The sequence below is a fragment of the Alexandromys fortis genome, unplaced genomic scaffold (assembly GCF_014885135.2).
Source record: "Alexandromys fortis isolate MF-2015 unplaced genomic scaffold, M_Fortis_MF-2015_v1.1 scaffold_382, whole genome shotgun sequence".
NCBI lineage: Eukaryota > Metazoa > Chordata > Mammalia > Rodentia > Cricetidae > Alexandromys > Alexandromys fortis.
Window position 1 is genome coordinate 387,318 of NW_026068256.1, and position 18,453 is coordinate 405,770.

At 46.3% G+C, this 18,453-nt stretch overlaps 1 protein-coding gene across 1 annotated transcript; it reads left to right on the top strand.

Moving 5' to 3' along the window:
- The first annotated feature begins 11,609 nt into the window (after positions 1-11,609).
- Srsf9 (serine and arginine rich splicing factor 9) lies at positions 11,610-18,283 on the top strand. The gene is made up of 4 exons (XM_050131552.1): positions 11,610-11,942; positions 15,542-15,702; positions 17,190-17,362; positions 17,783-18,283. The coding sequence occupies exons 1-4, from the start codon at positions 11,755-11,757 to the stop codon at positions 17,924-17,926; spliced, it is 666 nt and encodes a 221-aa protein (XP_049987509.1). The 5' UTR covers positions 11,610-11,754; the 3' UTR covers positions 17,927-18,283.
- The last annotated feature ends 170 nt before the right edge of the window (positions 18,284-18,453 follow it).

An 18,453-nucleotide genomic window follows, 5' to 3' on the forward strand; every position in this document is an offset into this window, starting at 1 on the left:
CAGACAAAACACTCAGACACATAAAATAAAAAGGCTGGAGAGATGACTCTGCAGTTAACAGCTCTTACTGCTCTTGCACAGGATTGGGGTTCAGTGCCCAGCACCCACAGAGTGGCTCAGAACTATCCATAACTCTAGTTCCAGGGAATTATGCCCTCTGCGGCACTAGATATACACACACAACACAGACATACATGTAGGCAAAACACTCATATATATAAAACAACTTTTTTTTTTTTTTTGATTTTCGAGACAGGGTTTCTCTGTAGTATTTGGTTCCTGTCCTGGAACTAGCTCTTGTAGACCAGGCTGACCTCGAACTCACAGAAATTCACCTCCCTCCCGAGGGCTGGGATTAAAGATGTGTGCCACCACCGCCCGGCAAAACAACATTAAAAAAAAAAAACTTAAATTGTTATAATTTTTTTTCTTTTGAGAACAAAATGGCACATAGTACCAAGTACACAGGGCCAAATGTTGCAAAGAAAAATTTCAGTCTTGGGCGCTGGAGAGATGGCTCAGCCGTTAAAAGCACTGACTGTTCTTCCAGGGGTCCTGAGTTCAATTCCCAGCAACCACATGGTGGCTCACAACCATCTATAATGAGATCAGGTGCCCCTTTCTGGGGTGCAGGTACGCATGCAGGCAGAACACTGTACATAATAAATAAATAAATCTTTAAAAAAAATTTCAGTCTCGTTTCAGGTTTTGCATGTGTGCATGAATGTACATGCACATCAGTGTTCATGTGTGTGGGTGCCTGTGTGCACCTAGTGTGTGGAGGTCAGAGGACGATCTTGGGTACTGTTCTCAGGCTCTCCAACCTTTTGAAGAAAGTTTCCCAGTAGCTTGGACCTTCCACAAGCAGGCTGGGTCTCACCTGTCTTCTCTACTCAGGCAGGGATTACAGCAAAAGCTATAGCACCTGGCTTTTTAAAGGGTATAGTTTATGTGTAACTATGTGTTTTGTAGCTGTGAGCGCAGGCTATCATGGAGGCCAGAGGCATTGGATCGACTGGCCTTGGAGGCAGTTGAGAGCTCCTGATGTGGGTGCTGGAAATTGAGCTCAGGTCCTCTGGGAAAGCAGCGGGTGTTCTTAGCCACTGAGCCATCTCTCTAGCCTTATCATCTGGCTTTTCTGTTTGTTTTTAAAGACAGGGTTTCTTTGTGTAGCCTTGGTAGACCAGGCTGACTTCGAACTCACAGAGATTTGCCTGCCTCTGCCTCCCAGGTGCTGGGATTAAAAGTGCGACCCATCACCATTCAGCTCTTCTGGTTTGTTTTTAACCTGGGTTCTGGAGCTCCTGAGAGGTATTGACTGAGTCATTTTAGCAGCCTATAATTCAGAGTGCTTGTTAGTTTCTGCTGTGTTGGGTATTGAACCCATGGCTTTGGGTGTGCTGAGCAAACCTCTATGCTGAGCTATGTCTCCTGCTCTAATTTAACATAGCTTCTCACCTAGCCCAGGTCACACAATCAAGGCTGGCTTCAAAATCCTGACCCTCTGGCCTCCAAAGTGCTGGGATTACAAGTTTATGTCTCTACACCCAGATTTCTGGCCTTTGTTTTGTGTTTAGAGACAGGGTTTTTCCTAGAACGCATGATTGTCCTGTCATAGCCTCTAAAGTGATGGGCTTACTGCCCTTCACCACTGTGCCCAACTCCCAATTTATATGTTTAATATCATTTAATATCAACAAAATGCCACAGAGAACTGGGTAAGATGACTGTGTTAGATAGGAAGCGTTCAGAGAAATCCACGGTCAGAAGCGCTCAGGATAATAAAGGAACAAGACCTTCAGAGATGCAGACCTGGAGGACAGCTTTCAGAGTGGCCCTTACAGGTCTGGCCACTAGGCCCAGGACCTAAAGACCGAAGAGAGGTCCAGAGTGGGAAATCAGCTGTTGCAGAGATGCATCCAGCACAGTCACTCAGAGAAGCCTGAAGGGAGGGGCAGGCGATGGGGAAAAGCTGCTGGAGGCGACTTATGAACGCTAAGGTAAGCATGTGGAGATCGATGGGGTCCTCTCCAGGGAACAGGCACTCCCTCTCCTCTGCTGGGTCCCTAGCATCTAGCAGTGCAAAGAGACTTCCATAGATATATTGGACATCTTTTCACATATTCATATATGGCCATGGTCTTTCTGAGGTCCACACACTTCCTCTCCAGATGGACCCTAAGGTTTCTTCCAGTTTGGGGTGGATCACAGTTCTTAATACGCATCACTAATAGCACTGAGCTCCCGCTGCCCTAGCCTTTTGGTCAGTTTGATTTTGCTCTCCTCTGGCATCTTCTAAACAAGTCCCCTTTTGCTATTCACTGCTCCCTTTGCAGACTCTGAGACCAGACTCCAGTCAGGCTTCTTCCACCCCCACACCTCCAGGCTAGGCCTCAAGTCCCCTTTACAATCATTCTATTCAGAGATACACAATAAACATTTGTATGGTAAAGGCAACTCACACTGACTTCTACTGAGTAGCTGAAATACTTAAGACTTACACAATAATCTACCCCAGCTGGGTTCTCATTTGCATTAGGGAGTTCACCATAAAACACGTGTGTCTCTAAGTAAGACTGATTACCCCCCTCCACTTTAGGGACCGCTTAGCGTCCTCGGGCATCAGGCTATCTTCCACGTCTCAGCTTTCTTCGAGGACATTTTCTTTCTATCTGGAAAGCTTCCCCCTCTGCCCTCATTTCCTGCCTAACACCATCTGGTTGTTCTGGTCTCCAGGAGAAGCCACGCCCTCCAAGAAGCCTTTCTTCCCTGTCACTTCCCAGCAGCCAGGGTGAAGACCTATTTACTCCGTTTCTTGTCATGACTATTTGCTCTAATTGACTTTCTAGTTGTCTGTGAACGGGGTGAGGACAGACATTGGGCCTTAGCCACTGCTGTATCCCCAGCATGCGGCACCCGGCCAGGCGTGACGCTGGAGCTCAATAAGTGTCATGTGAATGTTGAACAGGCAAGGGTGGAAGAGCCACTCATGTCCCAGATGCCATAATCATACCTTGGCCTCTTGGAGCTGGGGCCACAGCATGCTACCGGAGAAATTTCTCCTGCGTTTGCCACACCTTCGAGTAATGTTGCCATAGCAAGAGAAACCTGAAACCGCAGAGGACAGAATAACAATAAAAAACCTAGGTCCCTAGCTACCTAATTCCAGGGAATGTTTGTTAGTGTGACAATCACAGAAGCCCTGCACACATGTCATGTGCCTGCGGAAGAGGAAGGTTAGCCAGTTAGTCTCAGCTAGACACAAGCCAATTCAGCCACTATTCATATGTTCCTGCCCTCCGACCCCTGCCACCTGTGTGTGTGTGTGTGCGTATGCGTGTGCGTGCGTGTATGTATGTTCGCCCATGTTAAGTTTGGGTGCATGCATGTATATTTCCTAAAAGCTTAACTTCTGGTTAAATTTTTTTCTAAAAAAAAAAAATCTTGGGGGCTGGAGAGATGGCTTAGTGGTTAAGAGCATTGCCTGTTCTTCCAAAGGTCCTGAGTTCAATTCCCAGCAACCACATGGTGGCTCACAACCATCCGTAATGGGGTCTGGTGCCCTCTTTTGGCCTGGAGGCATACACACAGATAGAACACAGTATACGTAATAATTAATTAATTAATTAATTAATTAAAAAAATCTTAAAAGAGGGACCAGCAAGATATCCCAGCTGGTAAAGCAACCTGCCACCAAGCCTGAGCATGTGAGTTTGATCCCTGGCACCCACATGGTAGTGGGAGGGACCCCATTCCCACAAGTTGTCCTCTGACCTTCCCATTTGAGCCATGTCATGCCCAAAGATGAAAGCATGGAGCCCAAAGCTACAGAGAAACCCTGTCTCGAAAAAAAAAAAACAAAAGAAAAAAAAAGAGTAATTTTATACTATTGTTTGTTACTATTTTATTATTATTTTTTTCAAGACAGGATTTCTTTGTATAGTCCTGGATGTTCTGGAACTTACTTTGTAGACCAGATTGGCTTTGAATTTATAGATCACCTGCCTCTGCCTGAGTGCTGGGATTAAAGGCTTGCACTGCAGCCACCGCCACCACCACCAGCATTGTACAGCAAAAATGTAATTTTAAAACAGTCTTCAGAGTAGCTGGGAACACAGCTCACCAGGTAGACCATTCATTCACAAAGTCCCAACTTCGATCCCCATCACAGAATAAAACAGGTACGGTGGCCCAGGCTGAATCCCTAGGACTTGGGAGGTAAAGGGAGAAGGGTCAGAAGTTCAAGGTCATTCTCAGCTCTACAGGAAACTCAAAGCCAACCTAGGTTAATGATCTAGGTTCAAGTCAGCTGGGGCTACAAAGTGAGCTCTGTCTCAAAAAAAAAAAAAAAAAAAAAAAAAAAACTAAACAAAAAACACGTAAAGAACACATGTTGGGTAGATGATCGCAATGAAGAGCACCGGCTGCTCTTCAGAGGACCTGGTTCCATTTCCAGTATTCATGTGGCAGCTCACGAGCATCTGTGACTCCAGGGGACCTGAATGCCCTCTGACCTTGACAGTGGCACAAGCATACATGCAGACAAAACACATACACACACATAATTATAAAATAAAACCTCAAACTAGTTAAGTACAATTAGGCGTAATATAAAATTCAGTTTCTCACTGCCACACTTTGTGTGTGCACACGTGTGTGTGAGCGTGTGCACTCATGCAGACTAATGGTTGACTTCAGATGCCTTCCTCAGTCATTCTCCACTAGAGTTTTTGAAGCAGGGGCTCTCCCATTGGAGTTCACTGACTAGGCTGAACTGGCTGACAGATGAGCCCCAGGGGATCCTCCCATCTGCACCTCCCCAGGATGTCACACAGGAGCTGTGGTTACCTGAACTAAGGTCTTCAACCCTCGGGGGCAAGCTCCAGCACGGCATAAACCAGGCACGGTGGTGGCATGCCTGTAATCCCAGCACTTGAGATCTGTGGAGCCAGGGATCAGGAATTCAAGTTCAACCTCAAGTGCCTATGGAGTTAGAGGCCAGACTGGGTTACAAGAGAACCTGCATCAGAAATAAATACTCGAGCCAGTGCATTGGCTCAGCAGATGAGGTCTCCAAAGGTTCCCACTGCACAGAAGCACAGACATGGGGTCATGAGCTCAATCCTCGGAACCCACAGAAAGGCGGAACGAGAGAACCAACTGCATAAAGTTGTTCTCTGACTGCCACGTGTGTTTATTACTTAAATAACAAATACAATTTAAAATAAAAGACTAGGCATGGTGGCACATGCCTTTAAACCCCAGTACTTGGGAGTCAGATGAATCTCTGTGAGGCCATGGTTACATATTGTCTATATCTATATCTGATCTATGTAATGAGTTCCAGGTCAGCCAGAGTTACAAAGTGGGTCTCTGTCTAAAAAGTAAATAAAAGTCAGGTGTGGTGGCCCTTGCACTCCAGAGGCAGAGGCCAGCAGGTTTCTGTGAGTTACAAGCCAGTTTGGTCTACATGTTAAATTCCAGGCCAGCCAAGGCTACATAGTGAGACCCTGTCTCAAATTAAATAAATAACAAAGAATTGAGGATTCTGTCTCCTTATAACAAGCTAGCAAAAACAAGACAACAGCTGCTACAAATTCAGTACGCTCCTTGCTTTAAATAACCTCATGGAAAACCAGGCTCTCCTCTTCCCACCTGTTCGGCCACATTTAAAGAAACAGCAGGTCCTTCATTATCCCATAATAATTGAAACCATGTTAAATTTTTTTTTCTGCTGTCTCTTTAGAAAACACCAGAGAATTATGTTCACAACAGACTGCAAACCTTCTTGAATTTTCTTTCCCTTCTGTCTTCTCATCCTCCCACACTTGGCACTTACATTCCTCAAACTCTCTGCTCCCCGGTTCTAAACCTCCTAATTTAGCTGCTGGTTCTTCCCAGCACCCCCTCTGCGTGGTTCATGGCTCATTAGTATGTAGTTCTCCAGAAATCAACCCTTCCATCCGGCTTTCTCTCCTTCCTTCATCAACCCCGGTGCTTCCTGTACACTGGGCAAGTGCTCTAGCACAGAGAGCACAGAGCTATCGTCGCCCCAGACGCCTCTCACAAATATACTGGGATATGACAGACAGCGAGCCCCAGGCTGCCATGACCAATAGCACATTCCAGTGACCCAGCCCACAACCTTCATGCCAGCCGAGACCCATTTCTCCAAGATGACTCATTTTTCCTACTGGCTGTCTCCTTCTCACTCCCCCTTCTGCCTGCTGAGAGAAGTTCATGACTGAGCTTCACATCGAAGGAGACATTTCACTGAGATGCCAGAAGGGACTGACGTCACAGGGAAAGGGAGAAAACCAGAAGAACAGGTTTGAAGACACGTCTTTTTTTGTTTTGTTTTATTTAATTGGACACTGCCCTACTTTCTGAAAGAAAATGGCTTGCTGTGGGAAGGGCTCTCGTCTGCTCATTGAGGTAGGATCTCCGCAGGTACTCAGGTTGGCTTCAAACTCAAGCTCGTCTTGCCTCAGCTTCCTAAGTACTGGCATCACAACAGTCTCTGAAGGCCAAGAAATGCCTCAGTCTGAGGACAAGCCCATTGGTATCTAATGTGTGTTGTATGTGTGCGTGTGTGCACCTGTGCTTCTCCCTCCAGGGTATCCCAGGGGCCAGCCTGGTCTTGGGCTCCCCATATAATCGGGAATGATCATCCTGTCCCCATCTCCAGCGATTACATTTTTGAGACACCACACCTGGTTTCTCTGGTGCTGGGGCTTAAACTCAGGATCTTGTATATGCTGATAAGTACTGTGCCATCTCAACTACCTCCCGAGCTCCTCCTTCAGTTTTTGAGACAAGAGCTCATCAACTCAGCAAGCCTCAGGGATTCTGCGCTGGGACATATCTCCTACCCGGCTTGTACATGGGTCCTGGGGATCTAAAGTCAGGCTTTTGTGGCAAGCACTTTACTCATCTGAGCAGCCTCCCCAGCTCTGTTTGCTTGTTTGCTTGGAGACAGGATCTCATGTATCCTGAGCTGGGTTTCAGCGAGCTACTTAACTGAGCATAACTTTAAATCTCTGATCCTGCCACATGCTGGGGCTGCAGGAGTGTGCTACTACACCTAGATTATGCGGTTATAGGGACTGAACCCAGTTCCTGCATGCCAGGCAAGTGCCCTACCAACCAACGGAGTTACATTCCCTACCCACCTGTCTTTTTTTTTTTTTTTTTTTGGTTTTTCGAGACAGGGTTTCTCTGTGGTTTTGGAGCCTGTCCTGGAACTAGCTCTTATAGACCAGGCTGGTCTCGAACTCACAGAGATCCACCTGCCTCTGCCTCCCAAGTGCTGGGATTAAAGGCGTGTGCCACCACCGCCCGGCCCACTTGTCTTTTCTAAATATTTATTTATTATGTGTAGAGTATTCTGTCTGTGTGTATGCCCGCATGCCAGAAGAGGGTGCCAGATTTCATTACAGATGGTTGTGAGCCACCATGTGGTTGCTGGGAGTTGAACTCAGGACCTTCGGGAGAGCAGGCAAAATTCTTAACCTCTGAGCCATCTCTCCAGCCCCCACCTTTTTCTTTCCCCCAGACCAGGTCTCACTGGGCCTGGAACTGGCTACGTATGTATCCAAGTTGGCCTCAAACTAGAGATCTTCTTGCCCTAGCATCCTAAGGGCTGGGATTACAGGCTTGTGCCACCATACCCAGTGCTTCCGTAAATCCCCTGCAGGAAGGACAGTCTGAAGCGCCACTGGGTCCTGTGTGCATCATCCCTGTTTTCAGCTAGAGGGCACACATGGCCTAGAACCCTGCTGCTCTCTATCTTTCCGTTCTTGTGTCCTCCCGTGTTTCTGAACTAACATCACCCATGCCTCTCGGATCACCTCCTTTTTCTGCAGATCAATTCTATCTTGCAATGACACCCCTGCCCAACAACTTCCCCAAGCCAGGAACCTGACCTGAGACTTTTCCTCCATCAGCCCTCATGGCTGTTCATTTTGAAGTCCTATGATTTCTTGTCCTTGAGATTTCTTATCCGGTTGTGATGCCACGGGTCATCTTCGAGCTTCTTGGGAGGAATCCCATGTTCAAGGGTAGCCTAAGCAACTTAGTGAGACACTGTCTCCAAATAAAAACTAAATGATGGCCAGGGATCCAGAAAAGTATTTCACAGTGGGCAAAGGTGCTGGCTGCCAAGCCTGATGACCTGAGTTTGATCTTTGGGACCTAATAACTGCCTGGAGTTGTCCTCTGACCTCCACATGTGTGCCCTTCACATACGTTCCCACTCACCACAAATAAACACTTGTAATAAAAATACAGTCATGCGTATACTACAGTGGCCAAACTCCTGTCTCGCACGTACAAGGCCCTAGGTCTAATCCTTAGTATTAAAAAACAAAACAAAACCTCTGAGGCTGAAGAGATGGCTCAGTGGTTAAGAGCACTGGCTGCTCTTCCAGAGGACCCGGGTTTGGTTCCCAGCAATGGGAGACGAGGGTGGAAAGAAACCAATCCCTAGAGCTCACTGGCTAGCTAGTGTGGTCAAATCAATGAGCTCCAGGTTCACAAGAAAGATGCAGACTGAAGAAGACACCCAACTTCAACCTTGCTCTCCATGTGTGCACACATGCACACACCCTTCTAATGTCAATACCCTTGGCAGAACCCCAATTCTGAACCCCACTGGCCTATGGACCAGCTGCTCTTTCCTCTGACCTGCTGAACTTCCTGGCTCTCTCCTTCCACCATGTGGGTCCTAGGGATCCAACTCAGGTCGTCAGGCTTGGCAGCGAGCACCCTACCCACAAGTCTCCAGCCCAGAACTTTTCATTATTTTTTAATTTTTTTTCGAGACAGGGTTTCTCTGTGTAGCCCTGGCTGTCCTGGAACTCACTCTGTACACTAGGCTGGCCTCTAACTCACAGAGATCCACCTACCTCTGCCTTCTGAGTACTGGGATTAAAGGCATGTGCCATCACCACTGGGCAAGAAGCATATTAATACATTTAAGTACACCCCTGAAAATAAGAAGCCATTTGGGCTTTTTACCATGTTGTCCTGGGAAAGCCGTTAAAAATTCAAGATCCTATCTGGCCAAGAATCTTTCCTGCTCACCTTCTGGGCCTGACAAGAGCAGTCAGAATTCTGCACTGTATATTCCAGACACAGATGCACTTTTAATTGAGAAACCATTTATTAGGTTTTATTCCACTTATAAAACTAGTACAGGCTAATTACAGTTTGATAAACACAGGGAAGTATAAAAATAGAGAAATCATTGCCATCAACAGATGTCTGTACAAATATAGGAAAACACCAGGGGTAGTGCCGCAGACATTTGGAGGGTTTTCTTTAACTCTTAAATGTCAGTGTTTAATTAGGGTTATTGTTGTTGTTGTTTGTGTCAGGGTTCTGATGGAGCCTAGGCTGGCTTCCAACTCATTAAAGTGCTGAGGATAACCCTTCTGCTACCCACATCCCCAGTGTTAAGAACACAGGTAGGCAAGTGCCATTACATTCTCTTGAAAAGTTTCTACACTTTTTTTGGATACACACACACACATATGTATAGTATATATATATTAATTATATGACTGCATATGCACAGAACTGGAAAATTACATACATTTTTATTTATTCAGTATATGAAAAGAAATAAGATCGTAATACTCTCCAATTCTACAGACATGGTTTTACCAAGTGTATTTTGTACTCTGTCATTTGTCCGGGCAGTGCTGGAGACTGACCCTGGGGCCTCCGGCGTGGTATGCAGTCACTCTACTGCTAAGCTAGAGATGAATGGCGTCTAAAATGACGTCTCCAGTGCTGTACTTTTCATAGATAAGTGGTTAGCAGATTCCTTCAACAGACCAATAACAGAGATTAACAACCTAATAGACTGCCTTCAGAGTGCATATGTGGATTATATATACACACATATGTATATATATATGCATGTAAGTTTACTTCAATGATAAATGTTATGATATCATCAGAAACATGAATAAATAATTGTGTAACATTCAATGTTATTGTGGTAATTCACTTCCTTGTTACCAGAAGTTTGGTGAAAAAAGTAATTTTATGTGTATAAGTGCTTTGCCTGAATGTACGTAAGTGTACCATGTTCCTACCTGGAATCCAGGGAGATCAGAAGAGAACTGGAGTTAGGATGGTTGTGAGCCACCACATGGGTGCTGGGAGCAGAACCCAGGTGTTTTCTGCAAGAAGATTAAGTGCTCTTCGTCGCTTCGCCTAATCTTCAGCCCATAATTACTCATTATTTTTAATTAACTTATTAATTTTTTGGTTTTTGAGACAGGGTTTCTCTGTGCATCCCTGGCTGTCCTGGAACTCACTCTGTAGACCAGGCTGGCCTTGAGCTCAGATATCCACCTGCCTCTGCCTCCCAAGTGCTGGAACTAAAGGTGTGTGCTGCCACTACCGCCCAGCAGCCACAACATTTTTCTTTTCAAATTTATTATTATTTTATGTGCATTGGTGTTTTACCTGTAAGGATGTCTGGGAAGAAAGATGCCAGATGCCCTGGAATTGGAGCTACAGCCATTTGTGAACTGCCATGTGGGTGCTGGGCCTTGAACCTGGGTCCTCTGGAAGAGCAGTCAGTGCTCTTAACCACTGAGCCATCTCTCCAGCTCCCAGAGCTTTTAATTGTATAGAATACAAAATAAACACAAACACACATAATTCGAGAGTTTTTGTTTGTTTGTTTGTTTAGGAGATATTATTTTATGGTGTAGCCCAGGCTGGACTCCCAACACTCAATGCTCCTCAGCCTCCAGAATACCAGGATCCCTAAAATGTTACTACGGGAATATTTCAGACAGAACAGTTGAGACAATGGCACAGTGAACACATGCTCACTGTCTAGAGTTACAGCTAACATTCTGCTGTCTTTGTCTTCTACTATCCCTCCAGCCATTTAGGTGTGGATGGTTTTCCGAGGCAGGGTCTCAGTATGTAGCCCAGGCGAGCTTAGAATTTTTGAGTCTCTCGCTTTAGCATCCTGACTTTGAGATTACCAGAATGTATCGTTACTCACAGCCTTTCTTTTCCTTTTTGAGGTTCTTCTCAAACTTACTATGTAGCCCAGACTCTACAGTGATGGCTTTGGTGATACTCGGGAATATTTAGTATGAGACAGTCTTTACACTCTTATCCTCATAAATCCCACGACAGGGTTGCAAAAAGCTTAGGCTGACCTGGAACTCTCTCTAGAGACCAGGCTGGTTTTGAACTCACAGAGATCCTCCTGCGTCAGCCCCCACGAGTGCTGGAATGAATGGCGTGCACCACCATGCTGGGTTCTCCATCACTCGCTCTGGAGACCACTCTGGCCGAGGACTAAGGGTCACGACAGCCCAGCGCTGGGAAGTCTGGGGACTTCTGTGGGGTCGGCGTCCTTTCCTCAGGCGCCCCGCTCGCAGAATGACAGGCACACGCCAAAAGACCTGCGAGCCTAGGTGGCGCTGCAGAGCGAGTCCCACTGCTCGGACCTCGCTATCCCAACCTTCCTTCCCCTGGCACCTCTCGGGGCACTGGCGCCCACGCACGCGCACGCGCACCTCGCGGCCGCTTTCCCTTTAAGATTACTTTAGTCTCCTCCGACCCCTACGGCTTCTGCGCAGCGTTCCCACAATGCAGTGCGGCTGAGCGCCTCGGAGCCCGCGGGGGAGCTGCGGCCGGGATCCGGGCTGAGGCGGCGGCGGCAGCGGCGGCAGCGGGAAGTGGGCTGCGGCGGGCCCGCGGCGTCGGGCCGTGCGGATGTCGGGCTGGGCGGACGAGCGCGGCGGCGAGGGCGACGGGCGCATCTACGTGGGGAACCTTCCGACCGACGTGCGAGAGAAGGACCTGGAGGACCTGTTTTACAAGTACGGCCGCATCCGCGAGATCGAGCTCAAGAACCGGCACGGCCTCGTGCCCTTCGCCTTCGTCCGCTTCGAGGACCCGCGGTGAGGAGCCCGCGGCTCGCCCTCCTGCAGGCTGGCGCCTGGCCCGGCCCTCCCCTCTCCCCGCCTCCCCTCCCCCTCCCCGCGGCGCCGACCCCTCGCGGCACTCCCCGGAGGCGGCGGCCACTTCTCACTTCAGCTTCCCCTGTGGTTTAGTGTTTCATGTCAAAATCCCAGATGGGCTCTGGAGGGCCCGGGCCCGCCGAGCTTGCCTCGGGGAGAGTACGAGTCTGCACTCTTTCCCTGGAGCTGGGAAGGCAGCCTAACGGGAAGCTCCCCTAAAGGTGCCTCGGGTCCCCGAACCGGCTCTGCAGAGGACTCGGCAAAGTAGGCAGTCGCCACCCCGCCCCCCGGGCCCTCGCTGTTATGGGGCAACACACGGCGGGGACAGGTTGCCTTTGGCGGCCATAAAGGGGTGTCTGGAAGCTGTCCCCATTCGGGCTCCCCACCGCGCCTAGTTCTTGTAAAAAGAGTGGGGTTAAACCCGCGGGGGGAGGGGGCGGCGGCTATGATTTCATTCCCGTCTGATGAGGGAGGCCCGCCCGCCACAAGTTAATAGTACCAGGGTTGAGGAAAAGCTAGGACCCGTGGTTTTGCAAGTGTTAGTCCTCCGACCGGAAAAGGCCCAGAACTTTTAAGTGCGCTGTAGAAGTCACAGCACCCCAGTGGTCACTTCACTGGGAGGACCGATCAGCAAGGGCCTCTTCCTGTCTGCCAGCATCGCTGGGAGGAAGGCTCCATCTCTGCCTGCCTACCCGGTGTCCCGCCGGCCTGGGCTGGAGATACGGATTGCCAGTAGAAGTACCCTGGACTTCGATGGTTGAAAACGATGGTTGAAAACTAACGGCCTATTCCTAAGTGTCTTGACATTTGCCTCAAAAGTAGACGGAAGCATTTTTACATACGGACGTGAGACAGTCATGTTAGTTAACAGTGCCGTTGTCTATTTTGAAGTCATTCCGTGTCAGGTGCCATGCTGTGTGTGTAGTTAGCATTTCCAGCAACCCATGAGGGAGATAACTCACAGATGAGGAAATTTCGCATTGGTTAATGCAAGAGGTTAGAGAGGGGATAACACTTGGTGTTTCATAAGGGATCTAGGTAGGATCTAAACCTCCTCTTTAACAGTTACTGTGTGTTGTTATATGGTCTCCCTTTAGTCTTAGCAGAAGAAATTATATTCTGCTCTATTTGAGAAGTTTCAAACAAAGCACTTAAAGTATTAGCATCTTAGTCTTTTTAATAACCCAGTGAGATGATAGACCTGTTCCTCAGGGGGTATAAAATGTTTAAATAGGTAACTCAAGTCCTTTACATACAAATTCCTATTTTAATCCCTAATATGCCTGCCCCTTCCAGGCTCCCTTAGAGATACATTCTGGCAGTTAAGGTTGTCCAGAATGTGTTTGTTCCTTGATGCCTTTTTGTTAGCTTGCTTTAGACAGGGTATTATACTATAGCCCTGACTGGCCTGGAACTTTGATAGACCACGTTGGGCTCAAACGCAGCGATCTGCCTGCCTCTGGCTTGCGTTGCTGCTCTTAAAGATGTGAGTCACCATATCCACCCCTCACTTATCTTTTGAAGATTAATTTATGTGTGTGTGTCTTATCTGTATGTATCTGTCTGTTCCACATGCATGCTTCTTGTCCAAGGAAGTCGGAAGAGACTGTTGGATCCTTGGAACTGGAATTACTGATGGTTGTGAGCCACCATGTGGGTGCTTGAACCAGCATTCTCAGGCCCTCATCTGTCTTTAATCTTCTTTCAAGACAGGGTTTCTTTTTTTCTTTTTAAACTGATATTTATTGAGCTCTACATTTTTCCCTGCTCCCCTCCCTGCCTCTCCCCTCCCCCCTTCAACCCTTCCCCAAGGTCCCCAGTTCCCAATTTACTCAGAAGATCTAGTCTTCTTATACTTTCTACTTCCCATGTAGATTAGATCTATGCAAGTCTCTCTTAGTGTCTGAATTGTTGTCTAAGTTCTCTGGGATTGTGGTTTGTAGGCTGGCTTTCTTTGCTTTATGTTTAAAAACCACTTATGAGTGAGTACATGTGATAATTGTCTTTCTGTGTCTGGGTTACCTCACTCAAAATAATGTTTTCTAGCTCCATCCATTTGCCTGCAAAATTCAGGATGTTGTTATTTTGTTCTGCTGTGTAGTACTTCAATGTGTAAATGTACCACATTTTTCTTATCCATTCTTTGATCGAGGGGCATTTAGGTTTTCCAGGTTCTGGCTATAACAAAGCTGCTATGAACATAGTTGAGCACATATCCTTGTGGCATGATTGAGTATCCTTTGTATATATATATCCAAAAGTGGTATTACTGGGTCTTGAGGAAGGTTGTTTCCTAATTTTCTGAGAAATCGCCACACTGACATCCAAAGGGGTTGTACCAGTTTGCATTCCCACCAGCAATGCAGGAGTGTTCCCTTTTCCCTACAACCTCTCCAGCATAAGTTGTCATCAGTGTTTTTGATCTTGGCCATTCTTATAGGTATAAGATGTAAGCTCAGAGTTGTTTTGATTTGCATTTCTCTGATGACTAAGGATGTTGAACATTTCCTTAAGTGTCTTTCAGCCATTTTAGATTCCTCTGTTGAGAGTTCTCTGTTTAGGTCTGTACTCAAGACAGGGTTTCTTGTGTAACAGCTCTGGCTGTCCTGGAACTCAGTTTATAGACCTGGCTGGCCTTGAGTTCACCTGCCTCTGCCTCCTGAGTGTTAGGATTAAAGGCGTGTGCCGCCACCACCATCATTGGGCTTCTTTTTAAACTTTAATCTTTATGCCATTAGGCCTTCTAGAAGAATATTAAGGGGCCTAATATAGGATAAGCCTTTAGAGCAGTGGTGCTCAGTCTTCCTAACGCTGCAAACCTTAATACAGTTCCTCATGGTGTGGTGACTCCAGCCACAAAATTACTTTTGTTGCTACTTCATAACTGTGATTTTTCTACTGTTAAGAATCATAATGTAAATATTTTTGGAGATAGAAGTTTGTCAGAGGGGTCTGACCACAGGCTGAGCACTGCTGCTTGAGAGGAAAATGCTTGCCATGTTCTGATAAATTTGCTTATTGGCAAAATCAGTTATCAACAATTACTTTTTCTTTTGAGACAGGGTTTCCTGGCTGTTCTGGAACTCATGTTGTAGACCAGGCTGGCTTGAATTCACAGATCTGCCTGCTTCTGCCACCTGAGTGCTGGGATTAAAGCCACCATGCCTGGTCTTCCATGCCCTTGACAGCTGTAGTCCTGTTTTAGTTTGTACATCCAGAATCATGAGTTTTGTTCACAAATACCTAGCAATCTTTTGCTCATATTCAAACCCCTTCATTATTATAGTTTTTTTTTTTTTTTGAGTGCTTTGCACTTGAGAATGTGTGCATGCCATGGCTGAGCCATCTTGCTGGCCCAGCTGTAAAGTCTCTGAGTAACGTGAAAAGGTTCTCAACTAAGGCACAAGTACATCAAGATTTTGTTTTGGGGTCTATCCTCCTATTCCCTCAGGCTGATTTCCCCTCTTAATTACTCGTGCCCTTCATTGGGAAGTCATTCAGCCTATTGGGCAGCACTAACTTGAAGCTTTCCTTTGCAGGGATGCTGAAGATGCAATTTATGGAAGAAATGGTTATGATTATGGCCAGTGTCGACTTCGTGTGGAATTCCCCAGGACTTTCGGAGGTCGGGGTGGGTGGCCCCGTGGTGCAAGGAATGGGCCTCCTACAAGACGGTCTGATTTCCGAGTTCTTGTTTCAGGTATGTTCTTACCACAGTGGATGAAATGGTGCATGCATGCTACTTGTAAGAAAAACTCACTGTTATTCAGTACGTGGTATATGCTGGCTTTTTAGTAATCAGTGCACACGGGCAGTCTAAAGCTTTGTTCTAGTTTTTTCAGGGAGGCAGGTACCATACAAATGAAATTGTATAAGTAATGCAGCCTTGTGGGACAGAAACGTGTTTCTTTTTTGTTTTCAGACAAGGTCCCTATGTAGTCTTGGCTGTCCTGGAACTCACAAGACCAGGCTGGCCTTGAATTGACAGAGATCTGCCTGCCTCTGCCTCCCGAGTGCACAGCATGATAAACATGTTTCTTTTAAAGTAGTTTCTTACTGGTGAGGGGCAAAATGATGACAAAACCTTTGATCTATAATTCTAAAAATGTTTATCTTTGGAAATGTTCCTTGGTGTCTGGCTTTATAGACATCACGGGAACCAGATGCAAACAACTTAAAATCTTGGGGATTGTATTGGAAAACAGAACATTTGTATTAGTGTCAGTGAATGATGGATGAAATGCCAAGCTCAGAAGTTTATGTGTCTTGAAAATATCAACGCAGTGTTGAGGTCCCGGGCCCTCTGCACATTGCAGGGGAGTTTGGGGCCCCAGTGGAGTGAAATGCATTGAGCCTGCTGCCTTTTAAAGTGTGAATGTCCCACAATCACAGTAGTGCATAGAGTGATGGTATCTGTCTATCTGTGTCCCTTTGTAATTTTTTAACCCTAGGACTCTATTCCCTCCTTCAAGATGTCATACATTATCTTTTTTTCTCTCCATGCTGCTCTGAAATCCTGCTTAGAAAACTATTAGGAAATGGCTGCAGTCCTGAGCTGTGCGCGGTAAACACAGCCTTTGAGAGCAGGAGCACATTTCCCTTTCATGACATCAGGTAGGGTTGTATGACTCCCAACTAGTTTTAGCGTCTGAGTGTTACCTTTCCCCAACTGTAGTGAGGAATGTTGGTGATCTCTTACGAGGTACTTTGTGGTCTGTCAACCATTCACGATAATAGAAAACAAATGTTGGTTTCTGTTGATGGCTGATCCCTCAGCTGCACTTGATTTGTTTCAAATGTCCCATGTCCTGGGAAAATAAGTTCAGCAAGAAATACTTGGTACTAATAAATTTTATAAGGAAAAAAAAACCAGAATTCAGTTTTGGGAGTGTCACATTCATTGTGAAGGACAGAATGATAAATTCTCAGAGGTTGTAAGCCTGTAATAGGATGCTTTTGTTAGGAAACTTTGGTCTCTGGACAGTTAACCTAGCTTTTCACAGTGATTTACCATATATACTTCAAGTAATTTTTCTGGTTTTGTGCCCCTTTAAAGGATTTGTGACTTGGGAACCCTTAAGAATAAAGTGATCCACAGAGTATAGATCATCATAGGTATTGCTAGTGCCTAAGGGCAGTTAACATGACTAAAGGGTGTGGCTCTTCTCTTACATTGTCTGTACCTAGGACTTCCTCCATCAGGCAGCTGGCAGGACCTGAAAGATCACATGCGTGAAGCTGGGGATGTCTGTTATGCAGATGTACAAAAAGACGGAATGGGGATGGTTGAGTATCTGAGAAAAGAAGACATGGAATACGCTCTGCGTAAACTGGATGATACAAAATTCCGCTCTCACGAGGTGGGTTCTTGCCTTCTATTAAGTCTAATTTAGCAATAGTAGCAACAGGTCATGGCCTTTGCCATTTGATGACTTCACAGTACCATAAAGATCCTGTATGACACCCTCATATAGACACATGGAAGCAAAACACCAGTACACATAAATTAAAAATTAAAGGGGTGTTTGCTAATCCTTAGTCCTGCAAGGTCAGAGCACGGAGAAGTATGCATTTGTTTATCTTGATTTTCTTCCTTTTTGAAATGGAAGAGTAAGGGTACTTACCTCCAAATAACATTGTGCAGGTGTAGTAACATCACGGTATCAGGCATGCAGTCCGGTATCAGGCATGCAGTCCGTGGGGCTCTGAGCCAGGTTAGAGGTCATCAGCTTTGCTTACTATTACTTTACTCTTTCCTTTTCTGTTTGTTCCAATTTCAGGGTGAAACTTCATACATCCGAGTTTATCCTGAGAGGAGTACCAGCTATGGCTACTCAAGGTCCCGGTCTGGGTCCAGGGGCCGTGATTCTCCGTACCAAAGCAGGGGCTCTCCACACTACTTCTCTCCTTTCAGGCCTTACTGAGGAAGGGGGTGGGAAGTTTTTCTATTTTTTAGATGCCCTGAGCTGCTTTGTGCTCAGAATCTACATTCCAGATTGATAATTTAGTGTCTTAGGAGATTTTCTATTTTCTTTCTTTCTTTTTTCTTTTTTAAGGAACTACATAATTTCAACCAGGGCCACCATACTAGCAGTAAAATGTTTTAGACTGCAGAAATAGAAGTTGTGGCTTTGGTTCAGAACAAGTTGTATATTTTTCACCCCTGATTATGGGATAGAAATCAGTGCTGTATCTTTGTGGGCTGCTCTGCTCTGGAGATCAGCAGTTACGACGACTGAGTCGCTCATTTTGTTGAGAAATATATTTTAAACGTTTAGTAATTGGTGTGTGGTTGTCTCTGAGTAGGCACATAGGTTTCCCCTAACAGGTTCTGACCAAGAAGCAGCGTCCTCTACGTTATCACAGCAGTTTGTCAGGGGCAGAAACATTACATTGCTGGGGTAGTGATGATGGTTTCAAAATTTCAACACCCAGGGCAGAGTCTGTATTT